Source organism: Crotalus tigris, unplaced genomic scaffold (assembly GCF_016545835.1).
Source record: "Crotalus tigris isolate CLP2741 ecotype Arizona unplaced genomic scaffold, ASM1654583v1 scf7180000018371.15429387391:27106975, whole genome shotgun sequence".
Lineage (NCBI taxonomy): Eukaryota > Metazoa > Chordata > Lepidosauria > Squamata > Viperidae > Crotalus > Crotalus tigris.
Genome location: NW_024096970.1, coordinates 2717168 through 2738682, shown reverse-complemented (window position 1 = coordinate 2738682; position 21515 = coordinate 2717168). Strand labels below are relative to the sequence as shown.

General features: G+C 38.1%; 1 protein-coding gene across 4 annotated transcripts in view; it reads left to right on the top strand.

Annotated features, from left to right (window-relative positions):
* Positions 1-21515, top strand: part of PDSS2 (decaprenyl diphosphate synthase subunit 2) — an 89763-nt gene that overhangs the window by 57528 nt on the left and 10720 nt on the right. For 3 of the 4 annotated variants that reach the window (XR_005557642.1, XM_039351119.1, XM_039351118.1), the window contains 3 exons: positions 11317-11490; positions 15779-15910; positions 17456-17491. Coding sequence is in view for 3 of the 4 variants with exons in the window: in XM_039351119.1 (XP_039207053.1) it covers positions 11317-11490; positions 15779-15910; positions 17456-17491 (342 nt within the window). In the remaining variant the exon portion in view is untranslated. The remainder of the gene's footprint in view (positions 1-11316; positions 11491-15778; positions 15911-17455; positions 17492-21515) is intronic. The other variant, XM_039351120.1, reaches the window with a different exon arrangement.

Here is a 21515-nt window from a genome sequence, read left to right as displayed (position 1 = left end):
TACTCGAATATATAAAATATCTCTTTTTCTTGATATGTTTTGTGTTTGTAAATATAGGCAATTAGTATAGGCAAATATAGTAACATTTTTGTTACTAAAGACATTAAGCGAGTCACAGCCCATTTTACGACCTTTGTGACCTGGTTGTTAAGCAAATCACTATAGTTCTTAAGTGAATCTGGCTTCCTCCATTGACTTTGCTTGTCAGAAATTCGCAAATGGTAACCACATAATCACCTCAGGAGAGTGCAACTGTCATAAATACATGCCAGTTGCCAAACATCTGAATTTGATCAATGACCATGAGGATGCTGCAACAGTCATCATTGTGAAAACTAGTCATAAGTCACTTTTTTCAGTGCTGTTGTAACTTTGAATGGTCACTAAACAAATGGTTATAAGTTGAGGACTACCTGCATAAGGCTGTCTTGTTAGAAGGCCCTTGAGAAGGTTGCAAATGGCAATTCATGTTACTTAACGACCATTCGGGTTAAGTTGGATTTTAAAAAAGCTACTTACGACCCATCCTCAAAGTTACAACTTCCAGACACACATCTGGGCACATTCGTGTGATTGCCATTTCAGGCAGCTTGGCAACTTGCTCACCTTAAAGACTGTTTGCAGCATTTTGCGATCATGTGACTAAGATTTGCAATATTTTTTCACATTTTCCCACAGAAAATGGCAAAAAACCATCCATTGAAAATGCTGGATTAGCTCAAGGACTGTGAAAGCCAGTATGACATCAAGTCTATCATGTAGTGACTTGCTTAACCATCACAACAACAAACAACCAAAATTCCAGCCTTGGGTGTAGCTGTAGGTGGAGGATTGCCTGTATACATTTTTTTGGAAGTTCTGTATAGTAGTATACTTTTATCCTTGTAGTACTTGTCAAAGCCCTTTCAGACAAAGCTAGATTTCTTGATGTGTTATAGTAATTGTCTAAAAAAAAAATGGAGAAAAGATTGCATGGCAAAAGGCAAAATAGAATGAAGGTCAGCTTGAAGCTCAAATTTATGTCTAAATAATAGTGTAATCAAAGAAAGTTGTGCTCTCTTATTATCTGTCTTCATTTCATTTTTCTTTCTCTTTTCACATTTAATTTTCTCTTTTAAGGCATATTTCGTGGTATAAGGATGGAGCCCTCTTTTTTTCTCATTTAAATACAGTTTACTGTGGAATTTGAATAAAATATAATACATTTTATAAGTCCATTTATTCTAACCCTTTTTATCACAAACATCAAAGGCATATATTAATAGACCAATAAAATATGTCCTGTCATGTCCAACAAGCAGTAAGACATCTGCTAAGTGAGACATCAATCACATGCAAGATGTTTGCAGGGTTACTGTGTTGCTGCTGAAGACTCACAATTTTATTGGCTTTTTTCCTACACAGATGGGAAAATAAAGATTGTTGAATCATCTCACTTATAGCTGAAGCACTGAATGATCCAAATTGCAGTGTGTTTTTTTTTCAGCCTGTGCATTGTTCTGACTTAGATTTAACTGAAGTTTGTAATGCCATATTGTCTGTGTGACAGGGTGTGACGAACAGCAGTGTCACAAATTAGGATGTACTTCAAATCATGTAGAATCGTTTTTTTAGAAACTTTAGTTTATTGCAGTTCGTGCATTTCATTTTGAAATATTTTTATAATTATTTTCTATTCTTTTCTCTATAGCCTGATGGCTTGGAGAAGTCACTCGAGTTCCATTGGCTGCATTTCATTGGGATAAATGAAGTGAACTAAGATAGGGTAAAGAAGGCACATGTTGTGATACGGGTAGTCCTTGCTTACCGACCACTTGTTTAGCAACCATTCAAAGTTACGACAGTATTGGAAAGGAGATTTGCAACTGGTTCTTGCAGTTGCAGCTACAAAGTTATGTGATTGCAATTCAGGCCCTTGGCAATCTGCACATTTATGAAGTCACCTGTTGTGTTCACATGACATCATACTTAATGATCCACAGTAATTTGCTTAACAACGGCAACTGGAACTGATGTTGTAAGTCAGCATGGTCACATGGCATTTCATTTAATGACTGCATCACTTAGCAATGGGAATTGCTGGTCCTTATTGTTAGTAAGTGAGGACTACCTATACCTCTATGTTTAAAGTTATTTGAAACTAAACTTGATTAAGTATGGGTAGTCCTCAATTTACAACAGTTCATTTAGTGACCATTCAAAGTTAGAACAGCACTGAAAAAAGTGACTTATGGCTGTTTTTCCTACTTACAGTTATTGCAGCATCCCCGTGGATATGTGATCAAAATTCAAACACTGACTCATATTTATGACAGTTTCAATGTCCCATAGTCTTGCAATCACCCATTTGTGACCTTCTAACAAGCAGAATCAATGGGGAGGCCAGATTCATCTGATAAATGTATGACTACTTAACTGCAGTGATTCACTTAGCAACTGTGGCAAGAAAGGTCATAAAATGGAACAAAACTCACAACTACTGTACCACTTCGCAACAGAAATTTTGGGCTTGATTGGGGTCATAAGTTGAAGACTACCTGTACTCTGGACTTCACCCAGGGTCTCTTTGTGCTTTTCCCCTCTACCTCCTAGTGTCCTAAGTCTGCCTGGAAGATCCCACTGACTTCCTGAAAGATATTTGGGGAGAGGGCATGCGTATTGCATATTCTTACACACAGCCAAAAATATTTTTGCAAGTAATATGAAGTAAACTGAGTTTACTGTATTACACTATACTGTAATAGCGCTGGCAGAAAAGCTCATTTGATAGAACTAAGGAGAAACTTCCTGACAGTGAGAACAATTAATCAGTGGAACAGCCTGCCTCCAGAAGCAGTAAATGCTCCAACACTGGAAGTTTTTAAGAAGAGACTGGACAGCCACTTGTCTGAAATGGTGTAGGGCAGTGCTTCTCAACGTTTGTGTGACGGCAACCCCCGTCACACAAACGTTCTGCGCATGCGCCGGGCCGCGCGCATGGGGGTGGGGCCCCCACGTGCGGCATGCATGTGCGGCGCCACCCCCATGCGCGATGCGCATGCGTGATGGCCCCATGCGCAGCGTGTGTGCACGGCGCCGCCCCCATGCGCGGCGCGCGTGCACGGCACCGCGAAAAATGGCGGATCGCCGCCTTTGGCGACCCCCGAAAAATGGGCGATCGACCCCAAATGGAGTCGCGACCCATAGGTTGAGAACCGCTGGTGTAGGGTTTCCTGCCCGAGCAGGGGGTTGGACTAGATGACCTCCAAGGTCCCTTCCAACTTTACTACTATTACTAGTCAGACTTGAATGGTGTTTGATAGTCAGGAGAAAGTTTGATTGGAAGGATGTTTCAGGGCTTGAGGATATAGCTTAGATTGAGAATATTTTGTATGAATTATAGGGACAGAAGACAAATTACCACATGACCTACAGAGGAGATAAGATGGGAAATCCTGGATGGAGTCCTAGGAAAAGGAGATGCCATCCTCTTCACAATTAATTGCTTCTTCCTACATTCTCTGTGGTGTTGCTGGGTATCTTTGCTTCAGGCTTCTGTTAGTTAATGCCAGGTTTGTTTGTAATAAGACTGTAATTCTCCCCAACTTATTAATTGAGGAACAAGTGGACCTGCTTGGCCTGCATATGTGAGACCTATCTGGATGAGAATGGGGGCAATGCTTGACCATAGAAAGGACTAGATAGAATTTACAAGAAAAATGAAAGATGGAATCAGAATATCCTATTTCCAAATTCTAAATCTTTCTCCTATTACTTAGTCCAGTTTAGCCCATATGTTTTCTGTATTTAATAATATCAAACAAAACAGTTTCACCCCATTACATGAACTGTCATATTTTTGCTTTCATTTTAAAATGTGGTTGCATTTATATAAACTTCGGCAGAAATGTTATCTTTTTATTTGCATCCTAAATATATTTTTAGAACTATAAATTATACTAAGACTTTACAGTTTACTCCTGAATTATGTGTGTGTCATAGCTTATCATATTATATGGTATTTCTATTAGTACTGTGAAAGTTTCAGCTTCATTTATAAAAGGTCCTTTGGCGTATATGAAGGTACAAAGGAAAGCAGAGTTGGGGGGCCTGTCCTGTATTGCAGAGGTCCCCAACCTATGGGCTGTGACCCACTACCGGGCCTAGCCGCATGAGTAGCTGGGCAGTGCATCCGTGTGTGTGCGTGGTCACCCCCCCCCCTCATGCCACGATTGCCGCAAGTGTTGTGTGGGCAGTGGCAGCACTGCTAGTACTGCACAGATAGTGGCAGTGCTGCAAGTGGCAAGTGGTCCACAGCGTGATCCTTGCACAGGGGCGGTGGTGCGATCCTCGTGCCGGGGCAGCATCGCTATGGGCCGCAACACAAGCCTCGCATTGGGGCGGCAGTGCAAGCGTCACGCCGGGGATGGCATGCTGCAGGCCGTGGCGCGATCCTCGCACTGGTAGTAGCATCGCCGCGAATCTGGAGCAGTGGCACCATAAGCCTCATACAGGCGTTGCCATCGCTGAGAGTCTCGTGCGCATGCTTGCAGCCCCATTTGTGTGGTGCACATGCTCGCAGCCTGCTTGTACATGTGCGTGCATATGTGGCCACATTCACATTCACACATGTGTGCATAAGGCACCTACCCCTCCCTCTTCCATTGGGCCACCAAAACAAAAAGGTTGGGGACCCCTGCTGTATTGGATGGGAGAGTATTCCAGAGCATAAGGACAGTTACTGAAACAAAGCACACTTCCTGGGTCCCATGAGATGGTAAAGTTTAAAAGAGGAACGTGGGGCAGATCCTCCCTGTGGGAGCTGGTTGAGTGGGCAGATATTCTTGGAAGAAGGTTGTCCTCCATGGTTTAGGTCAGTGTTTTTCCAACTTGGCAAATTTGGAAAATTTCAACTCCCAGACTTCCCCAGCTAGAATATTGAAGGCAAGTTCTATGTTCGTGCTTCTGGACATTCCAAAATATCTTTTTGAAATGAAGAGTGAGGGATTGCATTGCCATAATACTTATAAGAGAAAATTAGTTCTTATAAGGTGTGCAGTTTAAAATATAAATGGCTAAAATCTCATGGGATATATGAAAATATAGAAATCTCATAATATTTGGCATTCTTCAGGAAATTTCATCCACCGTATTTTTTTTCCAACATTGTAATATCAGAGGCACTATTGTGTATACTGATGCCATCTTGCTATTCCTTAGAAATATCCTAAGAGAAAGCAGATTCCCTGTTTTGTGTATATATGCACACATCTTTATTGATAGATAAGCCTTATGCAAAAATCTTCTCAGGACCTCCTACCTTGGAGTGTATGTAGTGATCATTTTCATAGCATTTTGCTCAGTAATTATTCTTTAAGGCTCAAGACAAAGATATTTTTTATAACAGCAATTACTATGGACTGTTATAGAAATGTCTGAGCCTGCAAGTTGTTTTCAGGATGGGAACTACCCATTGCTATGCATTTATACTAGTTACTTTTAAATAAATTTGACATTATAGGAAACTACCTATTTCACAAGACAATCCTTGCGGAATGTTAATTAAAAAGAATGAAGCAGTTGATTTGCATCCTATATTAATAGGTACTCAGACTGAATGCCTTCTTCGGATGCAGTTGCTTCTTTTTCCAAGTTTAGATCAAACTTTAAACTGCCAAAATGAAGCCACCTTCTTGGCTTTGTCATTAGCCAAATGACTCTGGAGCAGCATATTCTGCTGCAGAGACACTCAAGGCCAAAGCTGATGTGCGCAACATAGATGGTTGAACTTCCTTGATGAGCCGAGGTGGCGCAGCAGTTAGAGTGCAGTACTGCAGGCCACTTTAGCTGACTGTGTTCAGCAGGTCAGCGGTTCAAATCTCACCGGCTCAAGGTTGATTCAGCCTTCCATCCTTCCGAGGTAGGTAAAATGAGGACCCAGATTGTTGGGGGCAATGTAAATATATATATATATATATACATTGCTTACTGGTGTATACCGCTTAGAGAGTGCTTGCACTTAAAGCGGTATATAAGTCTCATAAATAAATAAATAAATGGTATAATATGTTTTTAATTCTACGTGGGCTACCATAGACTTCCCAACTATCTCATCAAAAATTGGTCCTTATGTGGCCACTGCTGTATCGTCTGCATAGATGAATAGATGTGTGTTGTTGGAGACTGGTTAATCATTCGTATGTATGTTATACAATGTTGAAAACAATACATTTCCTTCTGGAGCCTGTTCTTCTGCATCTTCCACTTCTGTTCTTACCGTTCACATAAACTTTCTGGTTCTGGAGCAAGTTGCCTGATGCAGTTGCTACATTTCTGCAAATCATAATAGCAAGACATTTATACTGAGCCTACTGAGATTATTCATTTTAGGTAAAAATGTAAAAACTGAAAATGAACATGTGCCTTACTTGACAACAAACTTAACTCCTTTCGAAATCTGTTACTTTTGTCAGTCCTACGATTCTTCTCCATAAATAAAGATGAAGGTTTAACAGTGTTTAAATGAAATCATAGTCATTTAAATAAAAAATGAATAAAATCACTTTTCAGAGTGAGATGGTCAGCATATAAATTAATAAGTAAATAGTAATTCAGATCTCAGGTGAACGTGCAATTGACTGTCGAGTTTTTAAAGCACGCATTTTGATCCCTATTGCTCTGTTGTCCTCATTCACCAATTCCAAAACATTTCATCTTCAAGGCTCATTATAACATTGCATAAAATGGCAGCTAACTAACATTTTGTTTGGTTGTCCATTCTTATCTATGCTTGAAATCCAGGAAATGTTCCAAACTAAACATGATTGCCACTTACTAAACTATCACACGTAGAAGACTAAATGTGTGGTTTCCTTTATTGCCTTCTCTTTTTCCATTATCACCTCCTTCATGGAAGTTGAAAACAATGAAATGAAATGATAACAACGTTCAGCAAGCTGGCTTTGAGGAATTGTATTACTTTTCCCGTCAGTCTCATATTATCTCCTTGCAACACAGCATTCTTTGGCAGTGGCCACAAAGGAGGAAGATTACAACAGAAATATCATTTCTTACAAATTTCATGTCAGATAATACCTTGCTAGAAATTATGCAAATTTAGTTCTCTCTTTTGAGCAATTTAATTGAAGTAACTCACAGAGCCAGAATTGTGTAGATGGCACAATCACCTTTTGCCTGGATTTTTAGCTCTCTTCCAGTCCATCCTGAAGGCAGTGACCAAATAGATTCTGTGCTTTTTTGCAATTATTTACTCTTGATAGAGACCATTAAGTCTCTTCATGGGGGATAATAGATAAGAAAGAGGTCATGGCAGTAATAAAAAGTTCTAGATATAATCAAAATATTAGTGAACCATTTTGAATAATATATATCATATCAACCTACAGTGTATGGATATTACATTTCCTATAAAAATGAGCATGAACGCAGGTTCTTTATGGGGTTTTTCTTTATCAGGGGATCTCAGGTTAAATCAGTAGTATCTAGGGTTCTTGAAATTTCTTCCTAAGATCTTGAGTCGCAGTAGTTGTTGGACTATCCCAGGCAGATTTAAATGTGTTTATAACAGGACTTAGTATGAAGGCAGCTTGATGTTTGTTTGTTTATTTATATCATGCCTTTATAATTGTACAAATAACTCAAGGCCAAGATTCCTAGCTAAGGCAGGACTTCAATTTATGGTTTCTTGCTTTCTAACCTGGTGCCTTAACCATTAGACGAAACTGGCCTTATTTGTATATTTATGTCTTATGTTCTGAAACTCCTTTTGTTACTATTCCTTTGAAGCAACAGAAGGGGATGATTCTAGAAAGCAAGCAAGGAAGTGTTCAGTTTTCCTCTGTCCATCACAAAGCTTTTCATGTAACTACCTACTTTTTATAGACTCATATTTTCCTCCAGGCTAACATTTAAATTTTTGTTTTGTTTTGCTTTGTAATCATACTTACATTAGTGGTGTGATAATTATTAGTTAGCTATAATTCAGTCACTTTATAATCCCAGCACAGAGATCTATATAGATCACAGGAATTTATAGCTTGGTTTATAAGTTAAGGGAGACATATGCTAGAGGGAGGAAGATATTGAGAATATTCCTCAGAAGCCTAACATTTTTTTTAAAAAAAAAAACCATTTATTTCTATAATTTCTGTTTCTTAAGCCAGCAGAATGAATTGCTTCAAGTGGCACGTATTAAAATAAGTACATTTTTTTCAGCAAAATTTGATTAAAAAGAGTTTTTTAGATTTTTACACAAAACTACACTCAAGTGATAATATAAAGGGAATGGATATAGATAAATATTTACAATCAGTACATTTTCTTAAACTTTCTGAGGAACAGCAAAATGGGATGAATTGTTTAATTACTGTGGAGGAAATTGGTTTAGCTGTCAAACAGTTAAAGGTGGGAAAGTCTCCAGGAACAGATGGATTGACGTCGACGTATTATAAAAATTTATATGAAGAAATGTTGGAGCCATTAAAGGAGCTTTTTAATAGTATCTTGCTGGGAGCACAAGTTCCTCCTTCTTGGAAAAGAGCGTTTATATCATTGATTCCGAAGGAGGATCAAGATCTTACAGAGCCTAAGAATTATAGGCCGATATCATTATTAAATGTAGATTACAAGATTTTTACAAAAATTTTGGCAAATAGATTAATGCAGGTTATGAAGGATTTGATTCACAGTGATCAATCAGGATTCATAACAGGGCGATACATGAAATATAATGTTAGACAAATTATTAACTTAATTGAGTATTTGGATAAGAACAATCAGATTCCTGTGGCTTTTATATTTTTGGATGCTGAAAAAGCCTTTGATCAATTAGATTGGCAATTCTTATTCTCACTGGTAGAGAAAATGAATTTTGGGGATAATTTTTTACATGCACTTAAAGCTATATATCAGCAACAATCTGCTCAAATTGTTGTTAATGGGGGATTGACTGAGACTTTTAATATTGAAAAAGAGACAAGACAAGGATGTCCATTATCTCCATTGTTATTTGTTTTAACATTGGAGATTTTGTTGATCCAGATTCGAGAATCAACGGTAACCAAGGGCATAAAAATGAGTATAAATTACGGGCTTTTGCGGATGATTTGGTCTTGATTTTGGAACAACTGATTAGAGCAGTTGATTGTCTATTAGAACTTATAACACAGTATGGAAAAGTTTCTGGTTTTAAAGTCAATAACCATAAGACTAAGATATTATCTAAGAATATGTCAGCCAATGATAAGGAAAGTTTGGTTAAAGCCACAGGTTTTCAGATGGTGAAAAAGGTTAAATATCTGGGAGTATATTTAACTGCTTCAAATGGAAAATTGTATAAAAATAATTATGAATTACTATGGGCAAAAGGATTTAAATGACTGGAAAAAACTGCAATTGTCACTGTTGGGGAGAATTTCAGCTGTAAAAATGAATGTTCTACCAAAGTTTCTTTTCTTGTTTCAAATGATACCTATTTTTAAAAAAGATGTAAATTTGGAGGAATGGCAGAAGGGTATCAATAAATTCATTTGGGCTGGGAAAAAACCAAGGGTTAAGTTTAAGATTTTGCAAGATGCCCGAGAAAGAGGAGGACTTAAAGCATCTAACTTGAAATTATACTATGATGCAGCCGCCTTAACTTGGATAAGTGATTGGCTTAATTTAACAAATAAGGATATTCTTGCTCTTGAAGGGTGGGATTTAATGTATGGTTGGCATGCATATTTAATTTTTAATAAGAAAGTGGACCGGGCTTTCAAATCACATATTTTGAGGAGTGCCTTACTTCGAGTTTGGAAAAAGTATTATTATAGGTTAAACTATAAAATACCTATCTGGGGGATTCCTAGACATGCAATTGAGGGGATTTCTAAGGGGATGAACTTTGATAAAATTTCGTATAAAGAATTATTAACTTGGTCAGGTTCGGATTGGCATTTAAAATCTCTAGATGTGTTAAGGCAGGAAAATATTCTACAGTCATGGTTTCAATATTTATAAATAGTGGACAGGTGGACTGTAGATAAGAAAGAAGGAATAACACTAGAAGATGGAAATCTGGTTATTCAGATTAAAGATCAGAGTCAGGCCCATATAAAAAGAATTTACAATGCTTTAATAGAATTAGACTCTGAAACAGAATTGGTTAAAGACTATATGATTAAATGGGCTCAGAATATCCAGGAACCGATCCCATTGGACTTATGGGAAACAATTTGGATTAGAAATGTTCAATTTACACAAGCTCAAAATTTGAGGGAAAATTTTTATAAAATGTTTTACAGATGGCATTTAGATCCTAAAAAATTATCTTGTATGTATCCAAATTTACAACCCAAATGTTGGAGATGTGGTAATATGGATGCGACATATTTTCATGTTTGGTGGAATTGTAAAAAGGTAAAGGCTTTTTGGATTATGATTTGGTGGAACATTCAAAAGATTTTTAAAAGGAAGATAAAGTTCACCCCTCAATTATTCCTATTGGGTATCTTTGTGGATTTAAATGACAAAGAAACTACTTTAATGTTGAATTTATTAACTGCAGCAAGGTTATTAGTAGGCTCGTATTGGAAGAAGGATTTCGTTGCCTACTTTAGAAGAATGGATATTTAAAGTTTCTAACTTTGCAGAAATGGCAAAAATTTCTGCTTATTTGAAGGATCATACACAAGAAAGATATATTATTGTATGGAGAAGATGGATAGATTATATTCAGAAAAAATATGGGACTATAAAGTTTCATTTACTTTATGAGTAAATTTTATAGTAACTGTTGTAGAGATTTGTTTATATGACTTAATTTAAGGGGAGTTAAAGGTTAAGTATGATGTTTTTTTTCTTTTTTTTTTTCTTTTTTCTTTTTTTATTATTGTTAACTTTCTTATTAATAACCCTGTACTCTGCTCTGGGAAGCGAGGGGGGGAGGGTTGAGGGTGGGTGGGTGGGTGAGTGGGTGGGTAATGATAATATAGTCATGGTAAATGCTTGGGCATTTCCCCTATGCTGCGTTCATGTGTGTGAGAGGGATGAGAGGGGAGGAAGGAGCAGGGAGGAAGTAGGATGGTTAGAGGAGAAGGGGAGGGGAAGAGAGTAGGAGGGGAGGAGAGAAAGAGGAGGGAAGTAGGGAAGGATTAGAGAGGGTGGACGCGGCCTGGGGGGAATGGGCAGGTGGTACCAATGGTTAGGATTTTAATTGAATTGTATTTTGTATGAATAAATGAAAAATAAAAAAAAATATTTAAAAAAAAATAAGTACATTGTTTTAATATTGCTGATTATTTTTAGAATATGTAACATCTTTCTTTGTGTTTCTAGGAAAACATTCTTACAGACGACATCAGAATATCAGATTGGAAAGAGCAGGTTTTCCAATCTCATTGTGTTTTGCTGGCGAAAGGCTGCAAGGCTGCAATGGAGTTGGCAAAGCATGCGGCAGGAATTCAGAAGATGGCGTTTATGTATGGGAAACACATGTCTATGTGTCACAAGGTATGACTTCCCTCTTCTTTAAAAGCTTCCCAAATGGCCAAGCAGCCAGCATTCTTTTTCAAGAAGCGTGTCTTTCCGTAGATAATATATGTCTCTTAAAAGAAAAAAACAACAACCCTTACACGTTTAATTCATTTGTGACTAAACTGCATGGAAAGATACTTATATGAGGTATTTCGCATATCACAGCATTCATTTCACTGTACTATGTCGATATACTTAACAGCCTTTAAAACTGAGACAGCTGTCAAAGTAGCCAACTAATCCCAGGAAGCTAATGTGAGTGAATAGGAGGAGAGAGCAGAAGGTTTACAGGGAGCTCAGTATGGAATTAGAGAGATTTGGGGAGTTATGGTAGCTGCTTGAGCATCTGTGGAAGGGGACAAAAGAGGGTGCTTGCTGCCCTGGAAATTATCAATGTATTTATCTAGAAAATTGCATCCCATTTTATTCATAGTATGCATGGCAGGTAGTAGCTGTAATGTATTACAACAAACAAATGAAACCATCAACATAAAGATTCAGTTAAACTATTGGAATAACCTTACCTCAATAGCTATGTAAAGATCATCTGAAACGAGAAACTTTTTAACTGACATTTGAATGAGTGTTGAAGATGTTGGCCATTTCCAAAAGGATGGTTTTTCATGAAATAATTTCTGCCCTTATTTGGTGATTCTTAACAGACAACTTGCTCCAATATAGTACACACTCACCCACCCCCTCCCAATTTGATCCGTAAGAGGCCAAAGCAACCTGAGGTTGAAAGGTTTAATTATAAAACAGGGAGAGAGAGAAAGGAACAACTATGACTATTCTGGGTAAATGGAACCATTTCTCTCCTAACACATTTGCTGTTTGGCCATCCTGTTGCTCCGGCAGTGGAGGCCTTTCTCTTCCTTTCCCAAGCAGACACTGAGAAGGGAACAATGGCTATTATCACATTTTAATTTAGTCTTGGGAGCCAGTGTAACGGGATTGCAGCATTTGCAGCTGCGTTGGTTTCTGCTGTCACAACAGTCCCCTGGCTACAATCCCCTTGCCAATCTCCTATGTTAAATCTTGTTGAATTTGGAGCTGTATGTGATCTTGCCTTCACCTTTGAATGCTCAAGGCTGAGAAGACGGGAAGAGAAGCCGGATAGGGCAGGTGAGGGACAACATTAATTGCTGCAGAGATTGACAGAATAGAGATTGTGTATCATTGTCGAACTACCAATCTAAGGCATAGACAGTCTCCTCTTCAGATATCCTGTATAGGACATAACTTGGAGTTTAGAGCTACTGTGAGCTTGACAGGGTAGCATGGAGAGCATTTGCCTATAAAGTTGCCAAGAGTCGGCACAAGACTGAACGGTTAAAAGTAACTAACTGCAGTATGTGTGGTGAAACAATTAAAGATAGGGTCAAATAAGAATTAATGGATGATAGGCTCACAATGGAGTCAGATTATTTTGAAATCTGGGACAAATTTTATTATTGGTGTGAATCAAGGGGGACTGTTCGGGTTATAAGCTAGTGTTAAGATAGAAATATATATAATTGAATGTTAGTATATAGAGAAATAAATTAGATATTGTATTGTATAGAAAAATATGTATGTATATATAGAGATTAAGAACTATATGTAAGAAGAGGAACAAATTGTTAGAAATACGCATACTGGAATGTTACATTACGTCCATTTTTGTTTTAACTGTACTATAAATAAAAAACTTTTTTTTAAAAAAAGAATGAATGGATGATACACCTGAAGGCAGGACAAGAAGCAAAGAATGGAAACTAACCAAAGAGAGAAGCAACCTAGAACTAAGGAGAAATTTCCTGACAGAACAATTAATCAGTGGAATAACCTGCCTCCAGAAACTGTGAATGCTCCAATGATTTAGGGTTTCCTGCCTGAGCGGGGGACTAGATGACTTCCAAGGTCCCTTCCAACATCATCATCATCATCATTATTATTATTATTAGTGAATATAGATCAGTGATGGCGAACCTTTTAGAGACTGAGTGCCCAAACTGCAACCCAAAACCCACTTCTGCATCGTTGGGTGTCGGGTGGGTGTGGCCATTGCTGGATGTGGCCCATTGGGTGGGTGTAGCCCATTGGATGGGCGTGGCTGCAGTGGTAATGGAAGACTGGTTGGGACTAAAAAGTTCAATCAATCAATTCCAAGATCTTTTTTTCCCGCAAGAAGTTGAAATTGACTGATTGATTGAACTTTTTTTTTTTTGCACACAGCGGTAGAGGCCTAAAGTGAAAAGGTTTTATAAAACCCAGCTGAAAGCCTAGGACTGGGGTGACGGTGTGCATGCCCCACAGAGAGGGCTATGAGTGCCACCTGTGGCACCCATGCCATAGGTTCGCCATCACTGATATAGATTGAACACAAAATTGTGCAACCAATAGAAGAGAAATATGTTGAGGTGAGCTTTGTCACATAAAGAGAATGAATGAGGGTCAAACAAATGTACGAAGTGAATAAGTTAAGAGGAAGTGGGAGAGTGAGACAATCATGTTTGGATGGGATTGATGGGATCTTCAAAATGAGAGACAAATTGATTAAAGAAGAAAAAGCAGTTTGTAGATTAGTGGGTAGACACAACAGAAACAAGGTTGGAAGTTATAGGGCAGGGGTCTTCAAACTTGGCCCTTTTATGACTTGTGGACTTCAACTCCCAGAATTCCTTAGCCAGGCGTGCCTGGCTGAGGAATTCTGGGAGTTGAAGTCCACAAGTCATAAAAGGGCCAAGATTGAAGACCCCTATTTAAGGGAATGGTGTTGGGGTAAGATCGGTTCAGTTAAATTTCCACTTCTTTGCTCTTCTGCCTTTGTTTTGGGGTTTTTTGCACTTTGTATTATATTGCTTAACCTGAAGAGAATAACCCACAAATATATAGATAACAACATCTGAGAGCTGATTCAAATCTCATATGATTAATATCGCCAATTGTCTATATTACTTTCTCTCTGATTAATGAGTTATTGACATTCACTCCTATTGAAGGCTGAAATAGGACAGTGATGGCAAACCTTTTAGAGACCGAGTGCCCAAACTGCAACCCAAAACCCACTTATGCATCGTTGGGTGCCAGGTGGGTGTGGCCCATTGGGTGGGCGTGGCTGTGGTAAAGGCAGACTGGGTGGGATTAAAAAGTTCAATCAATCAATTCCAACTTCGCAAGATCTTTTTTTTTCCGTGAGAAGTTGAAATTGACTGATTGATTGTACCTTTTTTTTTTTTTTGCACATGGGGGTGGAGGCCTAAAGCAAAAAGGTTTTATAAAACCCAGCTGAAGGCCTAGGACTGGGGCGACGGCACGCGTGCCCACACAGAGGGCTCTGAGTGCCGCCTCTGGCATCCGTGTCATAGGTTTGCCACCACTGAAATAAGAGTTAACCTTCTTTTCAGCTCGGTATCCACATCAAAAAAGTCACTTCAAATGTCACCAGATTTGGTTTACTTTTTAAAGTTCACTTTGTTTGCCTACAAGTCCAAACCACCAACATTTGAAATAAAATTATGTACCGTATTTTCTGGTGTATAGGACGACTCGGCGTATAAGATGACCCCCGACTTCCGTGTCAATTTACATGCCTAGAAAGTCATCTTATACGCCGTAAACTTATGAGCCGAGGTGGCGCAGCAGTTAGAGTGCAGTACTGCAGGCCACTTTAGCTGACTGTGTTCAGCAGGTCAGCGGTTCAAATCTCACCGGCTCAAGGTTGACTCAGCCTTCCATCCTTCCGAGGTAGGTAAAATGAGGACCCAGATTGTTGGGGGCAATGTAAATACATATACATTGCTTACTGGTGTACACTGCTTAGAGAGTGCTTGCACTTAAAGCGGTATATAAGTCTCATAAATAAATAAATAAACTACCGTAATTTCCGGCGTATAAGATGACTCGGTGTATAAGACGACCCCCGACTTCAGAGCCAATTTACATGCTTCAGAAAGTCGTCTTATATATCGGGAAATACGGTATATGGAGGCAGTGTCCTGGCAGGAACAGAATCTAACGTCCATCCCTGATATTTCCAGAGATCCTATTCTATTTATATAGTGTTGTGCATGCTCACAGACTTCTTCAAAATATGCTTCTTGTTATATTTTAATCAAATAGACATTGGAACAACTTGAAAACCCCTAAATAGTGTGCATTGGTACAAGGCATTTTTTCTTGTCTTTTACAATTTGTACGTTTAAAACCTCACATAATATTAGTTGTTGTTAAATGCATTTCCTGTGGATAACTATTCTTAATTTTAATCCCCTTCTTTCAGCTAAATGCTGATATTCAGCCATTTATTGATGGAAATTCGAATGATTCCCTGCCATTTAACTTAAATTCTGCTCCTGTAATATTCCATCAAGAGTTTGTTGGAAGAGAAGTCTGGATTAAGCAAATTAAAGAGGTAAATAAGTAGTTATATCTATAGTGGCTATGTTTGTACATCTTGCAATATCATAATCATCCCCTCCTATTAATTTGTTTTAAAAAAAATCATAGTTAACATTAATCACAGCTTTAGAGTCTGAATCCAACTATACAGTTCCACAAAAGGTATTATTGTTCTAATTCTCTTTTTTCTTCCATTTGAAGAACATTAAGCATTTATAAAAAGAAACAGTTTTCCTATTTCTGCATGTTTATTATTTAGTAGACCTAGAAATTAAATGTGCTACTGTTGAGTGTGTTTATGTGCATAAAGTCTATGATTCTTATGGTAATTTCTTTTTAAAATTCATCCGGTTACACTCAATTTTATTAAAATACAAAAATAAATGTAATTTAAAATATGCTTGCCTTCCCTACAGTTTTAGTTTTACAATAATTGAATATTTCTAGCATAAAGCAGAGGGAATGAGCTGCTCAAGCATATGTGATTATAATTCAAAACACAGCTGGTTGGGCACATGTTAGCCTACTAGCTTTGATATTATTGCTTACTTATGATTGTGGTTCCTTCCCAAAAGCTATCTCAATAGAAGCATTTTAATGTAAGCCTTGATATAAGTCTTTTAATATATGACTGTTTCTTCAATAGGTAGTTTAAATGGGAAATAGAGTGAAACTCCCCATCTTGCTCCCTTCCTTCTTCTCTTTCTGGGGAACCCTTCAAAAAGTTTGACAGTGTATATTTTCCACGTTGCAAGCCCTGTCTTTGTAGAAGGCTGATCCTTCAGAGCTGTATTTGCTACTATAGGTTACATGCAGAGGTGGATGTAATTTCCTTGCTTCCATTCTTTCTCATGAGACTGTAATTGCATAGAGGAAAGTAATGCGGAATATGGCTAAGGGCCATGCTTCATTGATCCATAAACTCATCACAGTCTTTCTCGGAAACAAAAGAAAGAGTTCCACTTGAGAAGTGGTTGAAAGAACTACGGTAGTTTCTTTTGTAGCGTGTATCATGTCCACTCTCTGAAAGATGTCAGTAGAACAGGAATTAGTAGACACCTGACAAGCCAAATGTGAGTCTTTAAACCTGATGAAATATATGGGTTTTCTATTTAGCACAGGGGCATGATGGCTCAGTAGTAAAAGAAGCTGAACTTGTCAGCTGGAGAACTCATAGCCTGGGTTCGAGAGCCCAGCTCCATGTGACGGGGTGAGCTCCTGTTACTTGCCCCTACCCCTGCTCACGTAGCAGTTCTGAAGCATGCAAATGCAAGTAGATTAATATGTACCACCTTCGTGGGAAGGTAACAGCATTCCGTGTTGCCTTTGGCATAAAAGCCGGGCTGGCCACATGACCATGGAAATTGTCTTCAGACAATGCTGCTTCCTTGGCCAAGAAACAGAGATGAGCACCATGCCCTAGAGTTGGACATGACTGACAGGAAAACATTCACCTATTTAGCACAACATGAGAGATCTTTCTTAGAGTTTTGTGCGGCTTATGATTTACAGGGTTGTAATAATATAATTTTTATTTGTTTTTCTTACATGGTTTAAGAGTCAAGGCAAAGGAGACTTAATAGACTATAGCAAGGTGAGTAGCTAAAATATGTCTTCGTTCTAAAGACTTGTTAACTTTTATGTTTGAAGGAATATATGAATGAACCTTGCTATTACCATTATAGTATTTATTTCATCTCAGATTTCAATCACAAATTTCCTCGTAAAGCAGCTTATAACAATTACAGCACAATGTGTGTGATACAGGTATCTAAAATGCAATAATGGGACAGGATCGGATTTTCAGCCGAGTCTGATTTCAGGCATGATAGACTCAAGAACTGGATGCACTTACAAAGTAGTACAACAATCAGGTGTATAGCCAGTGGTGGGATTCAGCCAGTTCACACCAGCTCAGCAGAACCAATAGCTAATTTTTTAGTTGCCCAGACCCAGAATGGACTTCTGGAAGCGGCATCCGCACAGAGAAGCGGTTGTTCACATATTTGAATCCCACCACTGTGTACAGCCAACAAATATTCCTATATCTAAGTTTGTTTCTTAATTGCTCCTGTGTATTACTGATGTAATTACTGTGGTTCTTGTTTTTAGAAGGCTTATTAGAATCAGATTCGAGAGCCTTTAGGCCAATTATATTCTTATATCTTACTTTTGGGGAACTCTTGCAACTTCAGCTTATATGCATCGCTACCAGAGATATTCTCTGTCAATCTTATTTGCCAGTCCCCTATCCCAGAATTTAACCGTAACAAAAGAGCGGTTTTAGGAAGAGCTTCCACTAGGTTGGACTTACCTGAAAGGACATATGCATTAAAATATCTGCTGCTTCACAACATTTGGTAAAGGAACCATTTTGCTAAGTCTCATTTGAAAGTCTCATTTTCCAGGCATTCCAAAGAAAAGGGATAATTTGCATCAGTATCTGGTTTTTATAGATCAGGGCTCCTCAACCTTGACAACTTTAAGACTTGTGGACTTCAGCTCCCAGAATTCCTGAGCCAGTTATGCTGGCTGAGGAATTAGTGACTATTCAAGATTACAGTGGCACTGAAAAAAGTGGCTTATGACCATTTCTCACACTTACCACCATTGCAGCACCCCATGGTCAGGTAATCAAAATTCAGATGCTCATATTATGCAACTCATATTATGATGGTTGCAGTGTTCCTAAGTCATGTGATCATTTTTTGCAATCTTCTGGCAAGCAAAGTCAATGGGAAAGTCAGATTCATTCATTCAACTTTGTTACTAACTAAACAACTGAAAAGAAAGGTTATAAAATGGGGCAAATTCACTTAAAAATGATCTCATTTAGTGACAGAAAAGTTGGGCTCAGTTGTGGTCATTAGTTAATTGTCTGGTCTGAGTCTTGTTGATAGAAGTTGAAGCAATTTTACAATTCTTATTGTGGGATAGGAAGAAAGCATGCTTACTATTTAATACACATAGGGAATCCATAAGATTCATAATCCATATGGATAAAAAACATGTCAAAATTGTGATGGAAATTCTGTGTTATGGTTAATAATTATAATGCTATATTGTTCCATAAAATACCCTCTATTTTACTCATAACAAAGACAAAGAAAAGGGAAAGTGTTAACTCTGCACAATTAACCACAGTAAAGATTACTTGAGACTGTAATCAATCCTCCCATCTATTTTCAGTTTGATACACATGATGCTATTGTGGGAGACACATTGGGAGCTAAAGTTTCTTTTGGCAGGAATGCCAAATATGTCAATAACCAACTGCTACCTCACAATAAACATGAGGAACTCAGAGCAAGGTGTCCATTAAACCGTGGGAAAGGCAGGAGAAAGAGGCACTGGCTTAAATTGGGAGGGTACAATAAGTGTTGCATCTCCATTTTACAGAAGGCAGTCAATTAATTTAAGTGGTTTCAGTCTAGTGTGCAATAAAGATTCTTAATTAGCTCTGCGTATCAAATGTCCAGGTAGTTTCTGCTGAATCAGAGCTAGTTCAAGGAGGAACCCAACAGCTTGCCCCATGCTGAAGTTCCTCTTCCATAATATAGAATTGTTTAAATTAACAAGTTTTGACTTGGTTTTCCCACTCAAAAATGCAAAGTCCCATTGATCTTTCATGCTAACAAGTCCTTTGTATTCTGCAGGATACTTTTTCTGTAGTTGATTTTGGCTCATTGCAAAAGCCCACTTTAGTTACTACTATGAGAAGCCATTTTATTGATACTTAATCAATCTGTTAAAACTACTCAAATATTCTAGAGAATTGTGACCATATGAAAATCAATTATCCTTGATGACATGTTTGATATCCTATTTCAGGGTGGGGTGGGAAATTCTTTGGACTTCCATAAACAAAAAGGAATAAAGATATAGGTTAAATGTAAAAACATTAGAAGCTGTGTTTGAAATCGCTCTACTGAAATGTAAGTCCTCAAAACTTATACACTACCTGTGCAGATGTAACCTTTGCAAATGTATTCTCTTCTTTTGATCAGAAATTAAGAAGAAGAACAATACTGGTAATAGCTGTATGTAAGGAAATGACAAAGTGTTCCTGAAAATGACCTGATGTAAATAAATGTAACTAAATATAAAAAATATTGGTTGGACGTACATGGTATCTTGAATTGCAAGCATTTTAATTCATGGGAGAAATTTTAGTTGCATTATTACATAGAAAGTTACAGCACTGCTAGTCTCTTAATCTGTAGCAATAATCAGATTACTGATTATTACTCAAAATAGTGATCTGTTAGTACCTCCATTTCCACATTAGTTAGTTCCTGTGTGCAAAGCAGTCACTTTTTTTAGAAAGCCCAGTGCAAGCATAATTCATACACACAGAGAGATTAACCAGGGACATTTTTTTCAAAGCAGCTGTGTCGGCAGTGCAAAAATTATGGCTTCTGTTTTGAAAAATATAGTGATTCAAAAGGTGCTTTGTTTGCATTAATTTTAAATACATATTTAGTATTCTTCTAGAAAAGCACTAAACCCACCTTCCAAGCAGCCTAAACTACAATGAACAACGGGGGGGGGAATGGGGTCGCAGTTGTGAAGCAGCAGGGAGAAAGCCAAGTCTTTCTTGTTCCATGACACAGCCATCACCACTATCACAGCTGCTAGATAAGTACTATTTGGGTCCAAATCTTTGAACTGAGATTGACTTAAGAACCAAACAGATAAAGAGGGACAGTTCATTTTGAAATGGTTTTGGAAGACCATGCCCAGAGAGCTGAGGGGAAGGGCTTTGACCTCAGCAACAGCCCAAAATGGCTAATTGATGCCAGGCTGATCTGATTGCCCTACAGTCACCTTAACAGCATCACTGATATAATAAACACAGAAAGCATATCAGATTGTATCCACAGCTATGTAAAACGGGCATGACTTTTTGCCTGCTTAAGCACTACTTTAAGGCTGCCTTAGGTACGGTTGGGGATGAGTTGAAGGCAGCATCATGGGGACTTAGAAATAAAAAGGTTGTTGTGGACTATTTGTGCCATGTCTGGGTGCACATGGGGAAAGGCCCAGTGGTGGGATTCAAATATGTGAACAACCGGTTTTCTGTGTAGATGCCGCTTCCGGAAGTCCATTCTGGGCCTGGGCAACAAAAAATTAGCTACCGGTTCTGCCGAAGTGGTGTGAACTAGCTGAATCCCACCACTGGAAAGGCCCTTGGCATGTATTTTAATTTTTTGCATTTGTACGATTACACTATCAGGCCTTAATTAAAAATAATGTTAAGAACTGGACCGTACTCAGTTTCACAAACAAGTACATTTGAATTGTTTGGGAATAATTTTCTAACTTTGCTGTGTGATTCTATAAGCAGATTTGGGGCAGTGCTTTCCCCATATTAATGCATTTTTGATAATGTATTTCATTAAGTAATGTATGCAACTGTTTCAGCTGGCTATTTTTTTTAAAAAAAAATCTGTTTTATTGAACCTTCCTTCTTTGCCATTTAGACTTCATAGATTCACACTTTGTGATCCAAATAAAGATTAAGAATCCAGATTTGGCAGCACAAATCACCTGTAGATTGTTTCCTAATTTCCCTGGAGCCCTTGAAACATTCTCATTAGAAGTGGAAATACCTTTGA